The sequence below is a fragment of the Mytilus galloprovincialis genome, chromosome 2 (genome assembly GCF_965363235.1).
Source record: "Mytilus galloprovincialis chromosome 2, xbMytGall1.hap1.1, whole genome shotgun sequence".
NCBI lineage: Eukaryota > Metazoa > Mollusca > Bivalvia > Mytilida > Mytilidae > Mytilus > Mytilus galloprovincialis.
This window is the reverse complement of record NC_134839.1, coordinates 72,423,113-72,440,120: the sequence shown is the minus strand read 5'-3', so window position 1 is coordinate 72,440,120 and position 17,008 is coordinate 72,423,113. Positions and strand designations below refer to the sequence as shown.

The 17,008-nt window shown below is 32.6% G+C and overlaps 1 protein-coding gene across 2 annotated transcripts in view; it reads right to left on the bottom strand.

Annotated features, from left to right (window-relative positions):
* The window catches only part of LOC143064325 (bifunctional purine biosynthesis protein ATIC-like), a 52,310-nt gene that overhangs the window by 27,645 nt on the left and 7,657 nt on the right, over nucleotides 1-17,008 (bottom strand). Inside the window, exons 2-12 of one of the 2 annotated variants that reach the window (XM_076237080.1) lie at nucleotides 15,978-16,104; nucleotides 14,819-14,895; nucleotides 14,498-14,564; nucleotides 13,940-14,028; nucleotides 12,434-12,512; nucleotides 11,388-11,460; nucleotides 10,734-10,890; nucleotides 5,695-5,820; nucleotides 4,545-4,652; nucleotides 4,022-4,107; nucleotides 3,271-3,360 (exon numbers count right to left, since the gene is read on the bottom strand). In XM_076237080.1, the coding sequence (XP_076093195.1) occupies nucleotides 3,271-3,360; nucleotides 4,022-4,107; nucleotides 4,545-4,652; nucleotides 5,695-5,820; nucleotides 10,734-10,890; nucleotides 11,388-11,460; nucleotides 12,434-12,512; nucleotides 13,940-14,028; nucleotides 14,498-14,564; nucleotides 14,819-14,895; nucleotides 15,978-16,104 (1,079 nt within the window). Of the gene's footprint in view, nucleotides 1-3,270; nucleotides 3,361-4,021; nucleotides 4,108-4,544; nucleotides 4,653-5,694; nucleotides 5,821-10,733; nucleotides 10,891-11,387; nucleotides 11,461-12,433; nucleotides 12,513-13,939; nucleotides 14,029-14,497; nucleotides 14,565-14,818; nucleotides 14,896-15,977; nucleotides 16,145-17,008 lie in introns of those variants that run through there. The other variant, XM_076237079.1, reaches the window with a different exon arrangement.

Sequence of the window (17,008 nt, the reverse complement as noted above, 5' to 3'; positions counted from 1 at the left end):
AACAAAAAACAGCAAAATGTCCTTAAAATTACAAATTCAGGGGCAGTAACCCAACAACCAGGACGGATAGATCTAGATTTGATAAAAAATTAAACCCCATGTCAGATTTGCTCTAAATGGTTTGGTTTCAGAGTTGTAAGCCAAAATCTACATTTTACCCCTATGTTCTATTTTTAGCCATGGCGGCCATCTTGGTTGGTTGGCCAGGTCACCGGACATATTTTTTAAACTAGATACCCCAATGATGGTTGTGGCCAAGTTTGGTTAAATTTAGCCCAGTAGTTTCAGAAGAGAAGATTTTTGTAAAAGTTAACGAAGGACGCCAAGTGCTGAGAAAAGCTCACTTGGCCCAAAGGGCCAGGTGAGCTAAAAAATAGAAACTATTGTTGCGATATTTCCGTTCCAGACTCATCATTTCGGCGATTTTCTGTTTACTGAAAGTGCAATTGTCCTCAAGTTATCTCCCTGGGACTTGGTAAATTTTCACTTCTGCCACGTTGCGAAGTGGACAGTGGAAGATGCTGGCCAAACTGATGTTATCATAGGTAAAAGATAAAGGTTCATAGGTTTGAACTAGAGTTCTGAAGAATACTTTCTCGGGTAAAAAGGGGGATGAGCAATGAAAAGGTCTAGGCCAGTAGGGCACCAGAAATAATTTGAATATATATATATATATTGAAAATAACTTCCAGGTATGTATTCTTTTATTTTTTTTTTTTCAATTGTTTTAAATGATCGATCTCTTGCAGAGAGATGAAATTCTTTAAGGATAAGGAGAGCTTCACCCCAACCTCTTTGCATTGTTTCTTCCTTTGCTCACTCTTAAAAGGCCTAAATAGAAGGTTGATAGTTTAAAAACCAGTTTCACTAGGGGAATCCCTGCCCAATTTTTTTTTATTACTTGTTCTTTTTTATAATAGAATTTACCATGATTTTTTAATAGAAATGAAGTAGAAAATAAGGGAATTATTTCTTTCTATGCATTCTCAATATTTTTTTTCTTCAATTTTATGCATGGTGGGGGTAGTAGGTAATTAAAATTAATGCATGGTGGGTGTAAAAACTAGAGGCTCTTAAAAGCTTGTGTTGCTCACCTTGGTATATGTGCATATTAAACAAATTACACAGATGTATTCATGACAAAATTGTGTTTTGGTGATGGTTATGTGTTCGTAGATCTTACTTTACCGAACATTCTTGCTACTTACAATTTTCTCTAATAATCTTTAATAAACTTGGCCCTTTCTTTACAGAGGAAAATATTTTGTAAAAATTTACAAAAATTTACTAAATTAATCAAAATTGTTAAAAATTGACTATAAAGGGCAATAACTCCTTAAGGGGTCAACTGACCATTTTGGTCATGTTGACTTATTTGTAGATTTTACTTTGCTTAACATTATTGCTGTTTACAGTTTATCTCTATCTATAATAATATTCAAGATAATAACCAAAAATGGCAAAATTTCTTCAAAAATTACCAATTGGGGGCAGCAACCCAACAACGGGTTTTCCAATTCATCTAAAAATGTCAGGGCAGATAGATATTGACTTAATAAGCAATTAAACCTCGTCAGATTTACTCTAAATGCTTTGGTTTCAGAGTAATAAGCCAAAATCTACATTTTACCCCTATGTTCTATTTTCAGCCATGGCGGCCATCTTGGTTGGTTGGCCGGGTCACTGCACACATTTTTTAAACTAAATAGCCTAATAATGATTGTGGCTAAGTTTGATTCAAATTGGCCTAGTAGTTTCAGAGGAGAAGATTTTTGAAGAAGATAGCAAAAATCTATGAAAAATTGGTAAAAAATGACTATAAAGGGCAATAACTCCTTAAGGGGTCAACTGTTGACTTATTTGTAGATCTTACTTTGCTGAACATTATTGCCGATTACATTATCTCTATCTATAATAATATTCAAGATAATAACCAATAACGGCAAAATATCCTTAAAATCACCAATTCAGGGGCAGCAACCCAACAACTGGTTGTCTGATTCATCTGAAAATTTGCAGGTTGCAGGTTGATGTGACAATTTTATTAATTAAAAGAGTTAACCACCTACAACAATAACTTTTATCTGATACAGGAAAAATGCACAGATGAAGAAAGATAATGCTGTTGTTGTAGGGCAGCAGTCCTTTTGCCCCAATTACTGTTTTTCAGGGGTATCATTTGCGCCAAATTTTGTTTTCCAAATATATCATTTGTACCAATATTCGGAACCCATTTGCGCCAATTTACCTGTACACATATCTATCATAAATATTAACGATTAACATTTATTCTTATTTTATGCTTAAAAAGTATCATATGGTCGGAGATATTTCACCATGAAGATGAGAATTTGAAGAGAAATGACTTGAAATGCAGTAGACATGCAGTCCATGTACCGAAAGAGAAGAAAACTTATTGCTTTGCTGAATATATTTAATACAAGATATGCCAAAAGAGAAGAACATATAAGCTTTTACTGATTATATTTTAGCCACATACGTTGATGACACAGTGCTTTGCTCCCACCATCCGTATGGGCTGAAACTCTATCTACCGCAAGACGTACTAGTAATAGGGCAGAAGCATTTCACGGGGAATTATTATGAATTGTTTTATGCATTTCATCCTTCAATGTTTGTCTTTTTGGACAATAAAGTGAAGTTACAAGCTACTACATACAATCAATTAGGAAGTACCCATGCAGCAGTAGTAAGAAGAAAGTATGTTTCAGAAATGGAAACATTTGTCATGTAAACTGCCGGTTCCAAGTCCGAATAAAGGTGGAGAGAAGTCATTTTTCTTCTAATTGGCGCAATCGTATGTTTTATTTTTGGCGCAAATAATACCATGTAATTTTAAAACAGGTGGCGCAAACGTAGCATTGTAGAAAAAAGTTGTGGCGCACGAATCTCTCCCTGTTGTAGACTGGGCATAAATCTTTTAAAAATCAAGAAATTTGAAACCAATTAATTTTAGGCCTGAAGCACATATTTTATTACCAAGGGACTATTTTATTTCATGCCTTTTTCGTTGGATAAAATTCTGACAGATAATTTTCAACAGGTCAAAATTTTTACTAATTAACTTCTTTTTGTTCTCCTTCATTTGATTAACTGGTATTTCTAGTGTCTAAAAATTCACAAATAAAAGTATTAGCAGGTAGAAATAATATAATCTATAATTTTATTTTAAAGATTAATTAAGGTTAATAACCTTGTCTAAATAAGAACTAATACATGTAATAGAAGACTCTCTGGTGAAAACTTTACCTGTAGAACACAATAGTTTCCTCCTTTCTTTTTCTTTAGGATATCTAGAGCTTCTGGCAGATATCCTGGAGCAATTATCCCATCTGATACCTTCAATGTAATATTATGTTATTTAATTCAGTTTTACTGGAAAAGTTACACTTCTTTTAGCTGGGAGTAAGTTTCATAGCTTTAAATTTAAGCAACCCTCACATTTCATCACTGTTGACTTTCTTCGGCAAGAAAACATGAGGTCAATGGTCCCTTCAGTATGCATTTATTATATCATGTGTATTGAAAAATTTGATTTAGAATGAGCCCCAAAATAGCACTAGAATCAAATCAGTTTGACTCAAAACAGTTAGAAATGAATTGAACAGAAATTTTACCTAAAATGAAAAATAAATAAGACTTATCCAAGATTCAACACAAGTTTAAACTGTATTTGGTCAAATATGTCAATTTCTGATTTTATAGTTACATCAAAACTACTAAAGTTTCACAAATAAATCATTCTATGCATTTTGGAATAAAACTTAACATAATTTTAGGGGTAAAATAATGGCTTAACGCCTGCCTTGTGCATTATATATACTGACATCTGAGCCAAAAAAGCTTCTGAAACTTCTTTTTTTATTAACATGAGTCTGATGGATATATAATAAATTCAGATCTACAGAAGTAGTCCATAGAAAATATCCTTTTGCCAATAATCAGAAAACATAAAATTATCAATTTCTTATTTCATAAAATATTTGCTTTAAAATGTTACCTCTCTGGATATTATTTTAGCTGTTTGAACATCACACGTATCAGACAAGGCTATAAAATCTCCAAATGATGACATTCTATCTGCTCCTATAAAACATAAATATGTATCAACATCTATACAATTTCATCACAATTGGGATTAGCCTAACATGTAGAAATTTGAACCTGAAATTTTATATTTGTTTTTTTCAATCAGAAAAAAAATTAGATCTTATATGCATTCTACAAATAAAACAAGTTCTGTAAATTCCTATAATTTCCTTTATATATAATAAATATTATAATAAATATAGATAGAAAAACTATTGCACATAAATATTCCATACAAAGCTAATAAAAGATTGACCATGGATAGTCCATGGTCTCCATTATGCAATTCTTTTAATATTAATTCAATACTCCTGTAATACCATACTAAATTATGTCGTGTGCATTAACATTGTCAATAAAAGTATCATGATATTTAGTGGTTAGATTATATCAGTATATAAATCCATATAATACAACATGCAATATCTGTTTACCTCTGGCTCTTGCATAGGCCTCAGCCAGGGGAGATAAATTGTCCATGTCCTCTACCATACAGACTTTCCTGTCAGCCTCTGATAGTCCCTGACCACCTACTGCAGCACCTGTAAAATTGATATCAACCATTTTGATATATTTGTAGATCATATCATGCTGATCAATATTCTGCTTTTTATAGCTTCTATCTTTCTTCAATAGTTTTCAAGATAATAACAAAAAAAGCACTATTAAAAGAAAAATGTGTCCAATGGAAGCAGATGCCAAGGCTAGTAAATATATGGCAGATTCAGCAATTTTTCCATTTATAAAGGAACGTAAATGGAGAATAGTGAAAGTAACACTACCCAAATTTTTAACCTGATCCATGTTTGGTGATAATAGCCATTATGTGTAAATTCATTTCATTTAGTTGAGGCAAGGTAAATTCAAGTGAGGAAAAATTCAGCAATTTTTCAATTTATGAAAATACATATCAAGTAAAAGTGACACCTCCCCAAATTCCAACTTAGTCTGTCTTACAGTGTTTGGTGGTAATTTGAGCATTGTGTATAAATTTCATAACATTTGGTTGAGGCAAACTAAAATTAAAGAACAGAAACTAATTTTGGTTCCATTTGGTTCAGTAGTTTAAGATAAGAAATTTTGCAAAAGTCTTAAGGACAAAGGATGCCAATGGTGAGAAAAAGTTCACTTGACCCTCTGGGTAAGGCGAGCTAAAAATTAAAGGGGCCCTTATTCAACTGGGTTAAGACAAAATTTGTCCTTTTTCTAATTGGAACACACACCATAAATTCATCTGTTAGCTAGATTGACTCAAATAATAATGTTTGAATTTATTAACAGAAGTGTTATTTCAACAATCTCACAAACATACACTATTAATCTCACATGCTGAACTGACTTGTTTAAACTATGTAGCTACATAAATATAGGAAGATGTGGTATGAGTGCCAATGAGACAATTCTCCATCCAAGTAACAGTTTATGAAAGTAAACAATTATAGATCAAGGTACATCCTTCAACACAGAGCCTTGGCTCACACCGAACAGCAAGCTATAAAGAGCTCCAAAATTTACTAGTGTAAAACCATTCAAACGGGAAAACCAACGGTGCAATCTTAATAAAAATGAGTCTGTTAACCTTACCTGCTGGACTGACATGTTTAAAGGATGTAGCTGCAGGTCTGTTACAGGCTTTTCGTAATTCCTTCACCAGCTGCCAACCGTTCAGGGCATCACATAGGTTAACAAATCCCGGAGATCCATTTACAACTAAAACCATGAAAGATTTGTGTGAATTATTAAACATGATCAACATGTGATAAAATATTTTTATAAAATAAAGCATGCCTACCCAATTTATTTGATAACCAAAGAGTATCACACAAAATATTTGGACTTTGTCCTCTTTCATAAATTTACAAAATAATAAATAAAAGTCTGTTTTTACATGTTGTTTTAGGGATCATGTTTGGGAAAAGGATAATACTACAATACTTGCATTGGTTAGGCATTAAGTAGATATACTAGTGTTGTCAAATCGTACACTATTGCCTAACCGGTTAATCGGATAATCGTTCGACCGATTAACCGGTTAACCGGTAGTTTAAGTTGATGTTTGAAAGCCTCATCTATAGTACCCTACATATAGATATATGAAGATGTGGTATGAGTGTCAATGTGACAACCTTCCAACCAAGTCATTCATTTACGATTTTATAATACGATGAAATGAAGTTTGTCCTTTGGTATTATAAGGCTTGTCTGACGAAATTTGACTTTTAATAATGAAATACACCGTTTCAGCTATGGCGTTTGTACTAACTTCAGATTGAAAAAATAAAAAAAAACCTTCTTGACCTCGAAGAACTTAATATGTCTGAAACCGATGATTCCTTCATTTTCTCTTGTTGTCTCCAAATATAATGTGGAGTGTTTCAAATTGAAATGATTTAGCCTGTTACTCGTACTATCAAGTATACATTGATTACATTCACATAGGATTGCATTTCACAACTTTTAAGTTAGCATTTCATAACAAAGCCTTGCACGACGGAGATTGCACATTCAGATGTATGTCTACACAATATTAGATCAATAAGTAAATATTAAAATTTAATCGTATTACATATTTGAAGTTATTATTAAAAAACATGTATACTAATTATGTTTCCTTAAGATCTTGCCCCGAGCTGAGAGAAAGTCGTAATTAATTTTAGATTTTTGGGTTAACAATAGCAATCAATATACTGGATAATTGATCACTTTAATTAACTACCACGACGACACTTTTTAAAGAAAACATAACTATTTTAAATGATTACAATACAAATTGATATCAAATCTTATCAAAATTGGAAAAAAGTCTGGTTAACTGGTTAGTGTTTTTAGTATTCGGTATTCGGTCGTTCAAACGGTTAACCGGTTAACCGTTGACAACACTAAGATATACAGGTAATATATAGGTAAAAAAGATCATGTTTAATACAGTAAAAGATGGCCACAATTGTGAATTCAAAGTGCTGCAAGTAAATTGAAACTTCGGGAGGTGAATCAACTTTTAAGCACTTGACCTGACACTGGCTTAATTTATATCAAAATCTATAAGGCCAACTAAAATAAATTAGTAGATTTTCATCCAAATTTTTGAAAAAAATGGGGCGGGTGGGAGGATTTTATTTTTTAAATTTTATTTCATATGAAACCTTCTTTTCACCTGTTATTCGATCATATATGCAAGTGTAATAATAAGATTATATCATGTAAATACATCATTAGGTATCGTGTATAAGACAATAACAATCACAACCAAGGAGTAACCAAAGACTCATAAAACCAAAAGACATTTGCACCAACAGTTACAAATAATAAGTAGGAAACAACACAAACTCCACTAAAAACCAGGAATGAAATCAGGTGCTCCGGAAAGGTACGCATTTCCTGTACCGTATACGGCACCTGTCATGTTATTTGTTTGTTCTGTTCGGTAATGATGGAAGGTTGTTATGACTGAGGAAGAATATCACTGAGATATAATTTCTGACACACTTTTGTCATAATGGCCAATCAGCTCATGATGGCAACCATACACTTGAGTGATGACCTTAATTTGATGATTCATAGCCCTGTCTTAGCAACTTTTGAGAAAGCAGTATTCCTCGTTCAACAAAATCAGTGTACATGTACTTTGAGCTAGCTCTAGAGTAACGTATCAATATTGACACACATTTACTCCATATGCTGGTGCCGCTTTTTCTAATTCGTATTCAAGTATATATCTCTGATTGGCCACCACTGTTCTACATGTAATTGCCGCTTTAGAAACCTATTTTATAGTAAACAGCAGAAATGTGAGGAAATGCTCTCTTCAGTTGGACTACCTACATGAAATATATTTTGCTTTCTAAGCTATGTTTTGTTGTCCGAATAAAATGAAGCAAATCCATTGGTATGCAACACGAGTACGATAAGTACAGAATAAAATGAAAACTCAAACAGTGTTGAAATAATAGGGTTGGTCCTTAATATGCAAGATGCAAATATAATTACAATGTAGAACATAGTTGTTTAATGACTCTATCGTGGGTATTGGGACAGAGGATGTTTGCTGGTCTTTTTTTTTTTTTTTTACAAAAAAACGAAAGGCATGGATAAATTTATTTCTATTAAAGAGCTTGCTGTAAATTAATAAATTAAAAATGCGTATGTTTGTCGATTTTCTGAACTCAATATACGGTCATTAATCTAAAAAGTTCATGCTTGTGTCAATTTCTTTATTCCAGTCAAATGTGTTTCACGAATCTGACGCTTTTGGGTTTCCTTCACAGTCCAAATTTCTTGACACAAAGTCATTGTATAAATAAAATAAATCCAAGGTGTTTTACTCGCAAACATTTGTCATTTGTGACATAGTGTACGGCGATTTGCGTTCTTGGACACAGCGAATATTTCACGCCCTTCTCATAATCAATCTTTTAATTTATTCTCGGTAAATGATGTTGTCATCATAGATCAGCAGAATATATCGACTTAATCATCCAGTAAGAATACTCTAAGCAATAAGAAAACCGAAATTTAAAACAGAAAATTTTACACGAAACGAAATATCGACGGTTACCGGTAACGGAAATGAACAAAATCCGGAAATCGTAATTTTTTCAAAAATAAAAAAAATCGGGGCGGGCGGGGATGAAAATCTATCAATTAATTTTAATTGGCCTAAAAGCTGATTATTAATTGAACACAATTATAAAAGACCACATTTTACTCAAATAGAAATGGTTTAACAGATAGAATACTGGTCCAAGTACACAGTTATTTCGTAGTGCATTTCTTTTAGACAATAAATGGAAATAAAAAAATCCCAACTTAACTTTAAAATTCATGAATCAAATTTTTCACAGTGTAATTTTATCCCCCTACTTGCTATTTGAGGCATAAAACATGAAGAAATAAATTTGGAAGGGGTATAAAAAAGATTGGCAAGTAACATACTGTCCACACTAGGGACTATATTCGTGGACAACGAAAATCAAGGGACGATAACTGTGTACTCGGCCCTACTACTGTGATAATTTAACCCTTTCCCTTTCAGGCATTTTAGACCTTTACTTATTGAAAATACATTATCGAAGTTTAAATGAATACAGCATTCGCATCAATGGTCATAGACATGCCATGTTGGGCTCAAATGAAAGATAATTGGTAAAATATTTCAAAAAATTAAGTTTGAAGATAATTCGTCATTTTTTGGTCACATGGTATATTTCCAAAAGTCACGTGACTATTGGAGAAAAAGTGAAAAAATACGAAATCCTTGGGCAAAAAGTCGTGCAGAGACATATTGGTGAGCTAATAGGGTCAGGTTTTGGTGGAAACACAATGCCTCGAGTCTGTTGAAGCCATATAAGTTATCATAGTGGTATAAATAGACGCAGAACGTGCTATAGGCCTTGAAATACCGATGTCCGTAACATTCAAATAACTGATTTTAGACGCTCTTTTTGTCCGATTTCAAACTTGAACCCTAGTTATTTGTCTAATTCGTTTTCTATCAATCAGCAACCTAAACTTTGTTTTTACAAGGTAAAATTCATTGAATTACCAATGCTAGCTTGATCTGGGACACCCTTGACCGACCCCGATGGAGCAAAGGGGGTAAAAAAAAAGGGGGGGGACAATTTTGCACACACATTCTTTTAAAAAAAATTCGTAGGTTTTCTTTTTAAAATTGAAAGTAAAGTTAAGTTAAATTACATTTAATATAGGAAATTATTTTTCCAACTCCGGCAGTGAGATTCGAACTCTCAATCTTTGCGCCTTGGGATAGATCAGCGTACCCCTGCGCCACTGGCATTGTAGTGAATTTATTGAAATTTAAGTACTTCAGTCTACTACTACGGAAGAAATTTACAAAAAAAAAAATTATAAAGATTCTCACCCAGTTTGTTTTCTTTTTGGAATTATGTGTTCAGATGATAATTTTTTGTTGCCAAATTCATGATTTTTACGCAAATCTAGGAGGAATCCACTCTTTAAACTGTCATTTTTTTCATTGAAATATACATGTTCCTTTATTCAAACAAAAGTGTTTTCAACTTTATCATACCGCAACACTTACGAAACCATGTTTTGTTACATCTATTTCAACTTTGCAAAAAAAATTCAGAAAATTTTAGCGGTTTTTGTCTCTTTTCTCATAATATCTGTAAGTAATGGCTACGGATTTTTAGCGCATTTCAAGTTTGTGATTGCGCTGCTACACTAAAAATTACATTTGCAACTAGTGTACAAGTTAGAACTATTAGTTTAATACTATTCTTCAAAAACTCACGGCACAGTTATTGAAAAAAGTCATAATTCCTCTTAAAAGAGCAGTTTTCTTTGCACTTCTTTTTGAGAATATTCCTCAAAATTCGAAGAAAAATAAATGGTTTTTACAGAAAAATTACACATCAGTAAGGGGTGAGTTGTTTATTAACTAATAATGATAGAGGTTTGATGCACATTAAATCGCATTGCTGGTGATCTGAGGATTAATTTGAGCCCTTAACCACATTTGTACGTCAGCAAATGGCTATGGAACAAGTCTAAATGACCCAAAAAAATCTTGAAATTGATTTCACCGGTAAGCCGTTCCGGTAAGCTGTACCGGTGTGAAAGGGAGAGGGTTAAGGTTTACTTACCTTTCAGAGGTAGCTGTGCCATACTAGTGAACAACTGAGCAGGTTTCTGGTGAGGGTTCATACCATATCTTAATGTAAGCTGAGAGTCACCTGCACTGTACTGTCTTCTGAAGTAATCTGATATAGCTCTATCGTACTCTGCTGTGTGGTTGAAGGCCTTATGAATTAAATATATACTACAATTAACATGACCAATTAAGGCATAATTCAAACTTTCAGGAATGTTTGGTCCCAAATGCTCTTTATTTGGCCTTTTTTATTGATCATTTTGATTCGAGCATTATTGATTAGTCTTTAGAAGACAAAACACACATCTGCCGCAAATACAAAATTTCAATTCTGGTATCTATGATGAGTTTATTTATATAATGTAGACCAGAATGGCATCAGTTATATACAGGTATCTGAACTTTCGAAGATTTAATTTTTAATTCTAAAAGCAACAGCTCTATAGCCTGGTTTTAAATTAATCAAATTAACTGTATAGGAATCATCCTATGTATGCTGCTATAGATTATACTGCAACTCCCCAATTTGTTTGTATATCACCAATTTTCAAATTAACAAGGTTCGTTAATTTTCATACGAAAAAACAAACATGAAGCATACTTTGCTAAAAATTGACCAGATCCCATCAATCTACATGATATATACCTTCACAGCCAACTTTCTCCTCAACTCCAAAGATGTGTCCTTCTCACTTGAACTCTTCATTTCATCAATTACCCTTTAAAAGAATGAAATTAACAATGAATTTATAATCATTTAAAACTGTAGTATCTCTTCCAACATATGGTACGATTATTTATGGTTTCACAGGTTCAGGTCTGTTCCAAAAAATACATACATCAAACATAAAGAAGGAAATTTAGGTTTTCAATTTTTGATGAGTGTAAAGCAAAATTCTGAAATTTTCTCCATAGATGGTAACCCCATTTTCAAAGTGCCTTTCCTGTGAACCATGTAAGTTTTGATGGAATGGACCACAGTTGAATATTAATAAACCATAACAATTTTTTTTACAGAAATATTTTTATAAATAATTCTAGAATGTGTCCATGGGACATAGATGATGCCTAGCTTGCATATAAGATTGTAAAGGGACATGAATCAGAAACAGTAAAAGTAACACCACCCAACTTTGAACTTGATCTGTGTCTTGTGGTAATAAGCAGCTGCATGGTATTTAAATTTCAAAACAATTGTTGACACAAACTTAATGAAGCTGGCTTGTCATGTTTTGGATTTTTTGTCAGATTTTTGGAATCCTCTGGTGTTATATATATGAATGCCTTAAAAAAAAATTGCCCAGTGACCGCAATTTTTCTTTTTGTAAATCTTTTATATGTATAATTTTTTATTTTTAATAGTTTTTTTAGAACTTAAACTTGTCAATGATAAAGCTATGAAAAGTCAAGAGAGAATAGTTTCCCGCCAAAATTTCAATGGCTAATATCTCGAAAAACGAGCATGGTGACCTATATATATTTTTTGCTCTTGGATTCCTTTATTTATCCCCTATCAATATAAACTAGTGTTTTGAAAAGTTAATTATTTTGAAACTGAGAAGCGAACTCCCTTAAGTTAAAGAGGATGGAAACTTATTTTGGATGGTATGTACAGACAAGGATAATACTAACCCCCTTGGCTGTAGCAGGAGCATACAAGTATGAGTTTAGAGCTAGGCACAATAATCTTACCTATTGTAATCTTCTGGATCACAAACTACAGTCACTCTTGCATGGTTCTTAGCAGCTGCTCTCAATAGTGTTACACCACCTTCAAGTGAAATATTTAATTACTTAAAAACAAACACAAAGACATGGTTTATTCATGCTGCACATGCATGGAGCACCTCAAAAACATTCTTAATGAAAGGTTCAAAAGTTGACCTCTGAGCTGATCTCTGTTGAAATTAATAAACATTGGAATAACGTGTTTGACATATGTCAAGTTGCGGACAAAATAGTCATTCTATTCAGAAGGCTATGAGAGAAGTGCAACAAAATCAAAATTTCAATTTTTTCGCAAACATGAGTCCAAAAATCGTTTTTAATCTGATAGAATTTAATAAAATGCCAAAAATTATTAACACTCTTTGTATGAAAGTGATAACCAGACATGTCATTCAAAAATTGGTGCCATTTTTCAAGTCTATAATATGAAAATTAAATGCATATATATTCATTGTGCTTACAGAGTTTCTCAAAAATCAACAGTCCTGTCGGTCAAAATGAGACTCAGACCAGTATTTTGCAGGCTAATACATGTAATACCGGTCCTGATGACCAATGTATAAACAAACCAAAGCGGCAATCTACGCATGGCCTACTGAATTTGTTCATAGAGCAATCCCTGGCAAACAATTAGCGATTGAACCCTTCGCCAAAACATACTGTTACAACCGAGAAAGTGATTCAAATGATGAAACAGATAGTGAAGATAATTTTAAATTAGAACAATCAGAAGACCAGAATTGGTCCTTCATTATTAATTTGCTTGTGGCTGTGAAGAATAAAACTTAATATAATAAAGCAATTTTTCGATAAAATATGTTATTAATCTTATTTCAGGAAAAAATTGACAGATGTTGTAGGACTGGCTAAAATTTTGTAGGACTGACAAAAATTCTTGCCTTGTCGGTACCATGAACGATGGGTAAAAAAAGTATGTGAACTCTGTGCTTAAGAACAATAGTGTAGGTTTCTCGGAGGAGAATCCCTTTCAGATTTGCAGATGGTTAAATGTCATGTTTGGTTAGGGTCCTGTACCCTAAAATCATTTAATCTCAAAGAAGCTTTAATTGACATTTTTTAAACCATAATTGTATCACATTTGTGCTGGGAGCAGCCATTTTGATTGTTTGGGTATAGTAAAATACGGATCTGGATCGGACCGGAATCAAATTTTTCCGGACCTGAAACGATTTTTTTTCCGGAATTGAATTAAAAGATCTAGGGTCGGGGGCTTTGAGTCAGGGTCGGTCGGGAAACAGGAAACAGACATATATTTTTTTTGGCCTGACCTAGAATTTATGACAATTCATTATCTTTTCAAATTAGTATCAAATCATGCTTAAGACCAATAGTGTAGGTTTCTCTGACCTAGAAATGACAATTCATTATCTTTTCATATTAGTATCAAATCACTCCTTGGTAATCATTTATGATCACTACTAATAAATGAATATGATAATAGATACCTACCAATATCAATTTGTTCCACAGCTTTTTCTACAAGTACACTTGGATCAGCTACAGTTTTCACAAAGGGATATAAATTATTGACCACTATCCTAAAAAAAAGATAATAAAGCCATATGATACTTTCATGATAGTAGATAACTTGATTTGTTTTCATTCAAATACAATTCATTTTTGATTCAAAATGTTTTCTTTATTTTTTTTAGTCCAAATAATGATAGAATGACCATTAGCCATAACCAACATATTCTACTGCTGATCAGGAATTTGTTCATAAATCAATCTTAGATTGTTGTCAGTTTTAGAATCACAAAAATATATAGAAACCTGAATTACAGACATAAGATGTTGCTGTCTCACACATTTATTCTTTTGCATCATATCATATTTATAGAGTAGAAACATTTTTTTGTCTATATGCACGCTACAACCAGGCCAGGGGTGGTTTAGGTGAACTAAGTGACTGTCTCAGACCACAAGTTTAAAATATAAGGTTATCTTTATCATGTTTATAGCCTTCAATCAAAATATTTGATAGTGGTGATAGAGGCCATTAATTACCTGATCATTTTATAATTCTGTTTTTTCATATCCTCTTGATCAGAATCCGTTATTCTTGACAATATTCCTGCAAGAATAGGAAATGACAATGAACAAAAATTCAAAGAGTTTAGTCATTTAGAAAAAAAAGTTCAAATCTACTGTCATTACCTAGCTTTGCAATTCTACTTTTCTGCTAGCAGACGAAAGTCTTTATTTCATCTCAGTGAATTAAAAATTGTTGGTAAATACATGTTAAAACAATTTCATAAGAATATGACACATATAGTCAAACCTGATTATTGAATTCTGAAGACCTTAGCAGTCTGTGTATCTACTTACCAGCATGTACAGCTGGATGAAGAGTTTTGACACGTCCACCCAACATTTCTGGAGCTCCTGTAATTTCTGATACATCCCTGGAAAATTTGAATGATGAAAATTAACATTAAATAAATGGAGAATGTGTCAAACTTAGAAAATGGAAACAGAATTCAGCATTCTTTTCATTTATTAAGGGGCATAACTCTAGGACGGTAAAAGTGATGACACTAAAATTTGATAAAGAACTGTTTTTGTGGTAATAAGCATTGTGTATAAGTTTCATATCATTTTGGCGTGGCAAACTTAAAATAACCCTTTCCTCCATAGATTTTTTTTACATACTTGATTCGCATAGGATTTTTTCAATAAAAAAATTTATCAGGATTAAAGTATTTATGCATTGCGAAAAAACAAATATTTCATCAATGAAATTCCAGTCAGACATGTCAGATATACTCATGAATATCCTTTTTATATCAAATATAAATTTGATTAAGTCTAATACAGATTTTTCGTAGGTAAGACGTTTCCTCTGAGGCTCTACACAGGCATCAAAAGGCGTCATTATGGAGTAAAGGGGGTAGCGTCAAAAGACATCATTATGGAGGAAACCAATTTTGGGACATACAGATGGATCAGGATAAAACTTAATACCCAATGCTATGACAGGGGTGTAAAATGTTTTGCACCTTACTATTGACAATCATACCACATCTCCTTAGTTTTACATTAGACATATAAATACATATCAGATATTTCAAGTTACATTTTATAACCATAAAACAAAGAGGTTTTTGGGAGGTGATTTTGTGAAATCAACTCCTTTATATTTCATTTCAGATCCTTAGCACTTCACAGAAACATTGCACATTTTAACTGTAACGGGGAAAGACTAGACTGAGGAATGTACTTGGCAGCTAATCAAAAAGAGAAAAAAGTTAGTGGATACCATATTCACGGATCAATCAAAATGTTGGTGGAGACAAAAAAAATATTTAAACATGTTTTAATTTTGATATTTGATGCAGCTAATACGAGATCACACATTTTTGTTTTTTATGACACTTGAGTAATGAGCTACATGTAAGCTGGTCTTATGGCATACTAGAATCATCCTGGAGCATCGCTACATGTCAGCAATCTCTGCAAGAGAGTCTTGACACAGTATACTACTTACTTGACTGGAATTCCAGCATCTCTTATAGCATTAGAAGTTCCACCAGAGGCAATCAGTTCTAATCCAAGGGAAGTTAGCTTCTTGGCAAAATCTACCAAGCCTGTTTTATCTGACACACTCAACAAAGCTACAATATCAATTTCATTATACATTAAATTACATCAGTTTACATTGCAGCATATATTTCCGATTTTTTTGTTGTGTTGTATCTGTGACACTTTTCCCATTTCCTTGCTTTAATTTAATTTTAAATTTGTATTCCACAATTCTAAATGCATTCAGTAAAGGTTTACTGAATTCTACATGCATGACATGTAGATTATCATTAATCTTATTATATGGTCACTCCTACCACCTGTATTTTACAACAGAAGAATGCAAGCTAGATGTTTATTTTAGATAAAGAAGGGGTCATACATTAAATTGAGAAAGAAACCTAAATATACATGATATACAAAAACCAAAGACATTGAGAGGTTAAAACCAGATGCTCCGCAGGGCGCAGCTTTATATGACCACAGAGGTCCAACCCTGAACAGTTGGGGCAAGTATGGACACAACATTCAAGATGGATACAGCTCTGAATTTGGATTGTGATTAAATAGTTGCAACAATAACTACTCATTTAAATACATCATAAAATATTAAAATATATAATGTCATACAGTCATGGTTAAGGTTCCACTAAAGTCAAAATATAGGACACTTCATAAACATCTAAACTTTGCCTGTAATATTCAACCTATAATGAATAAAGTCCTAAACTATGGGAACATATGTTCATTTAAGCATACTTAACATATACACCATGTACACATTGTAAAAATTGTAAATAAACTTGAAATTTTTATGTTGTGGCCAAACTGGTTTTGAGAGTGAACACTTAATTTTCCAAAAAACCTGGAGGCTTGAGAGATGACTACATTCGTTAAAAATAGGTTAGAATGAATACTGTAACATACAATACAGTACAAGCTAATGTTATTTTTTAAGAAAATGTATTGATTTACATGTTTCAGTTAAATTCATGT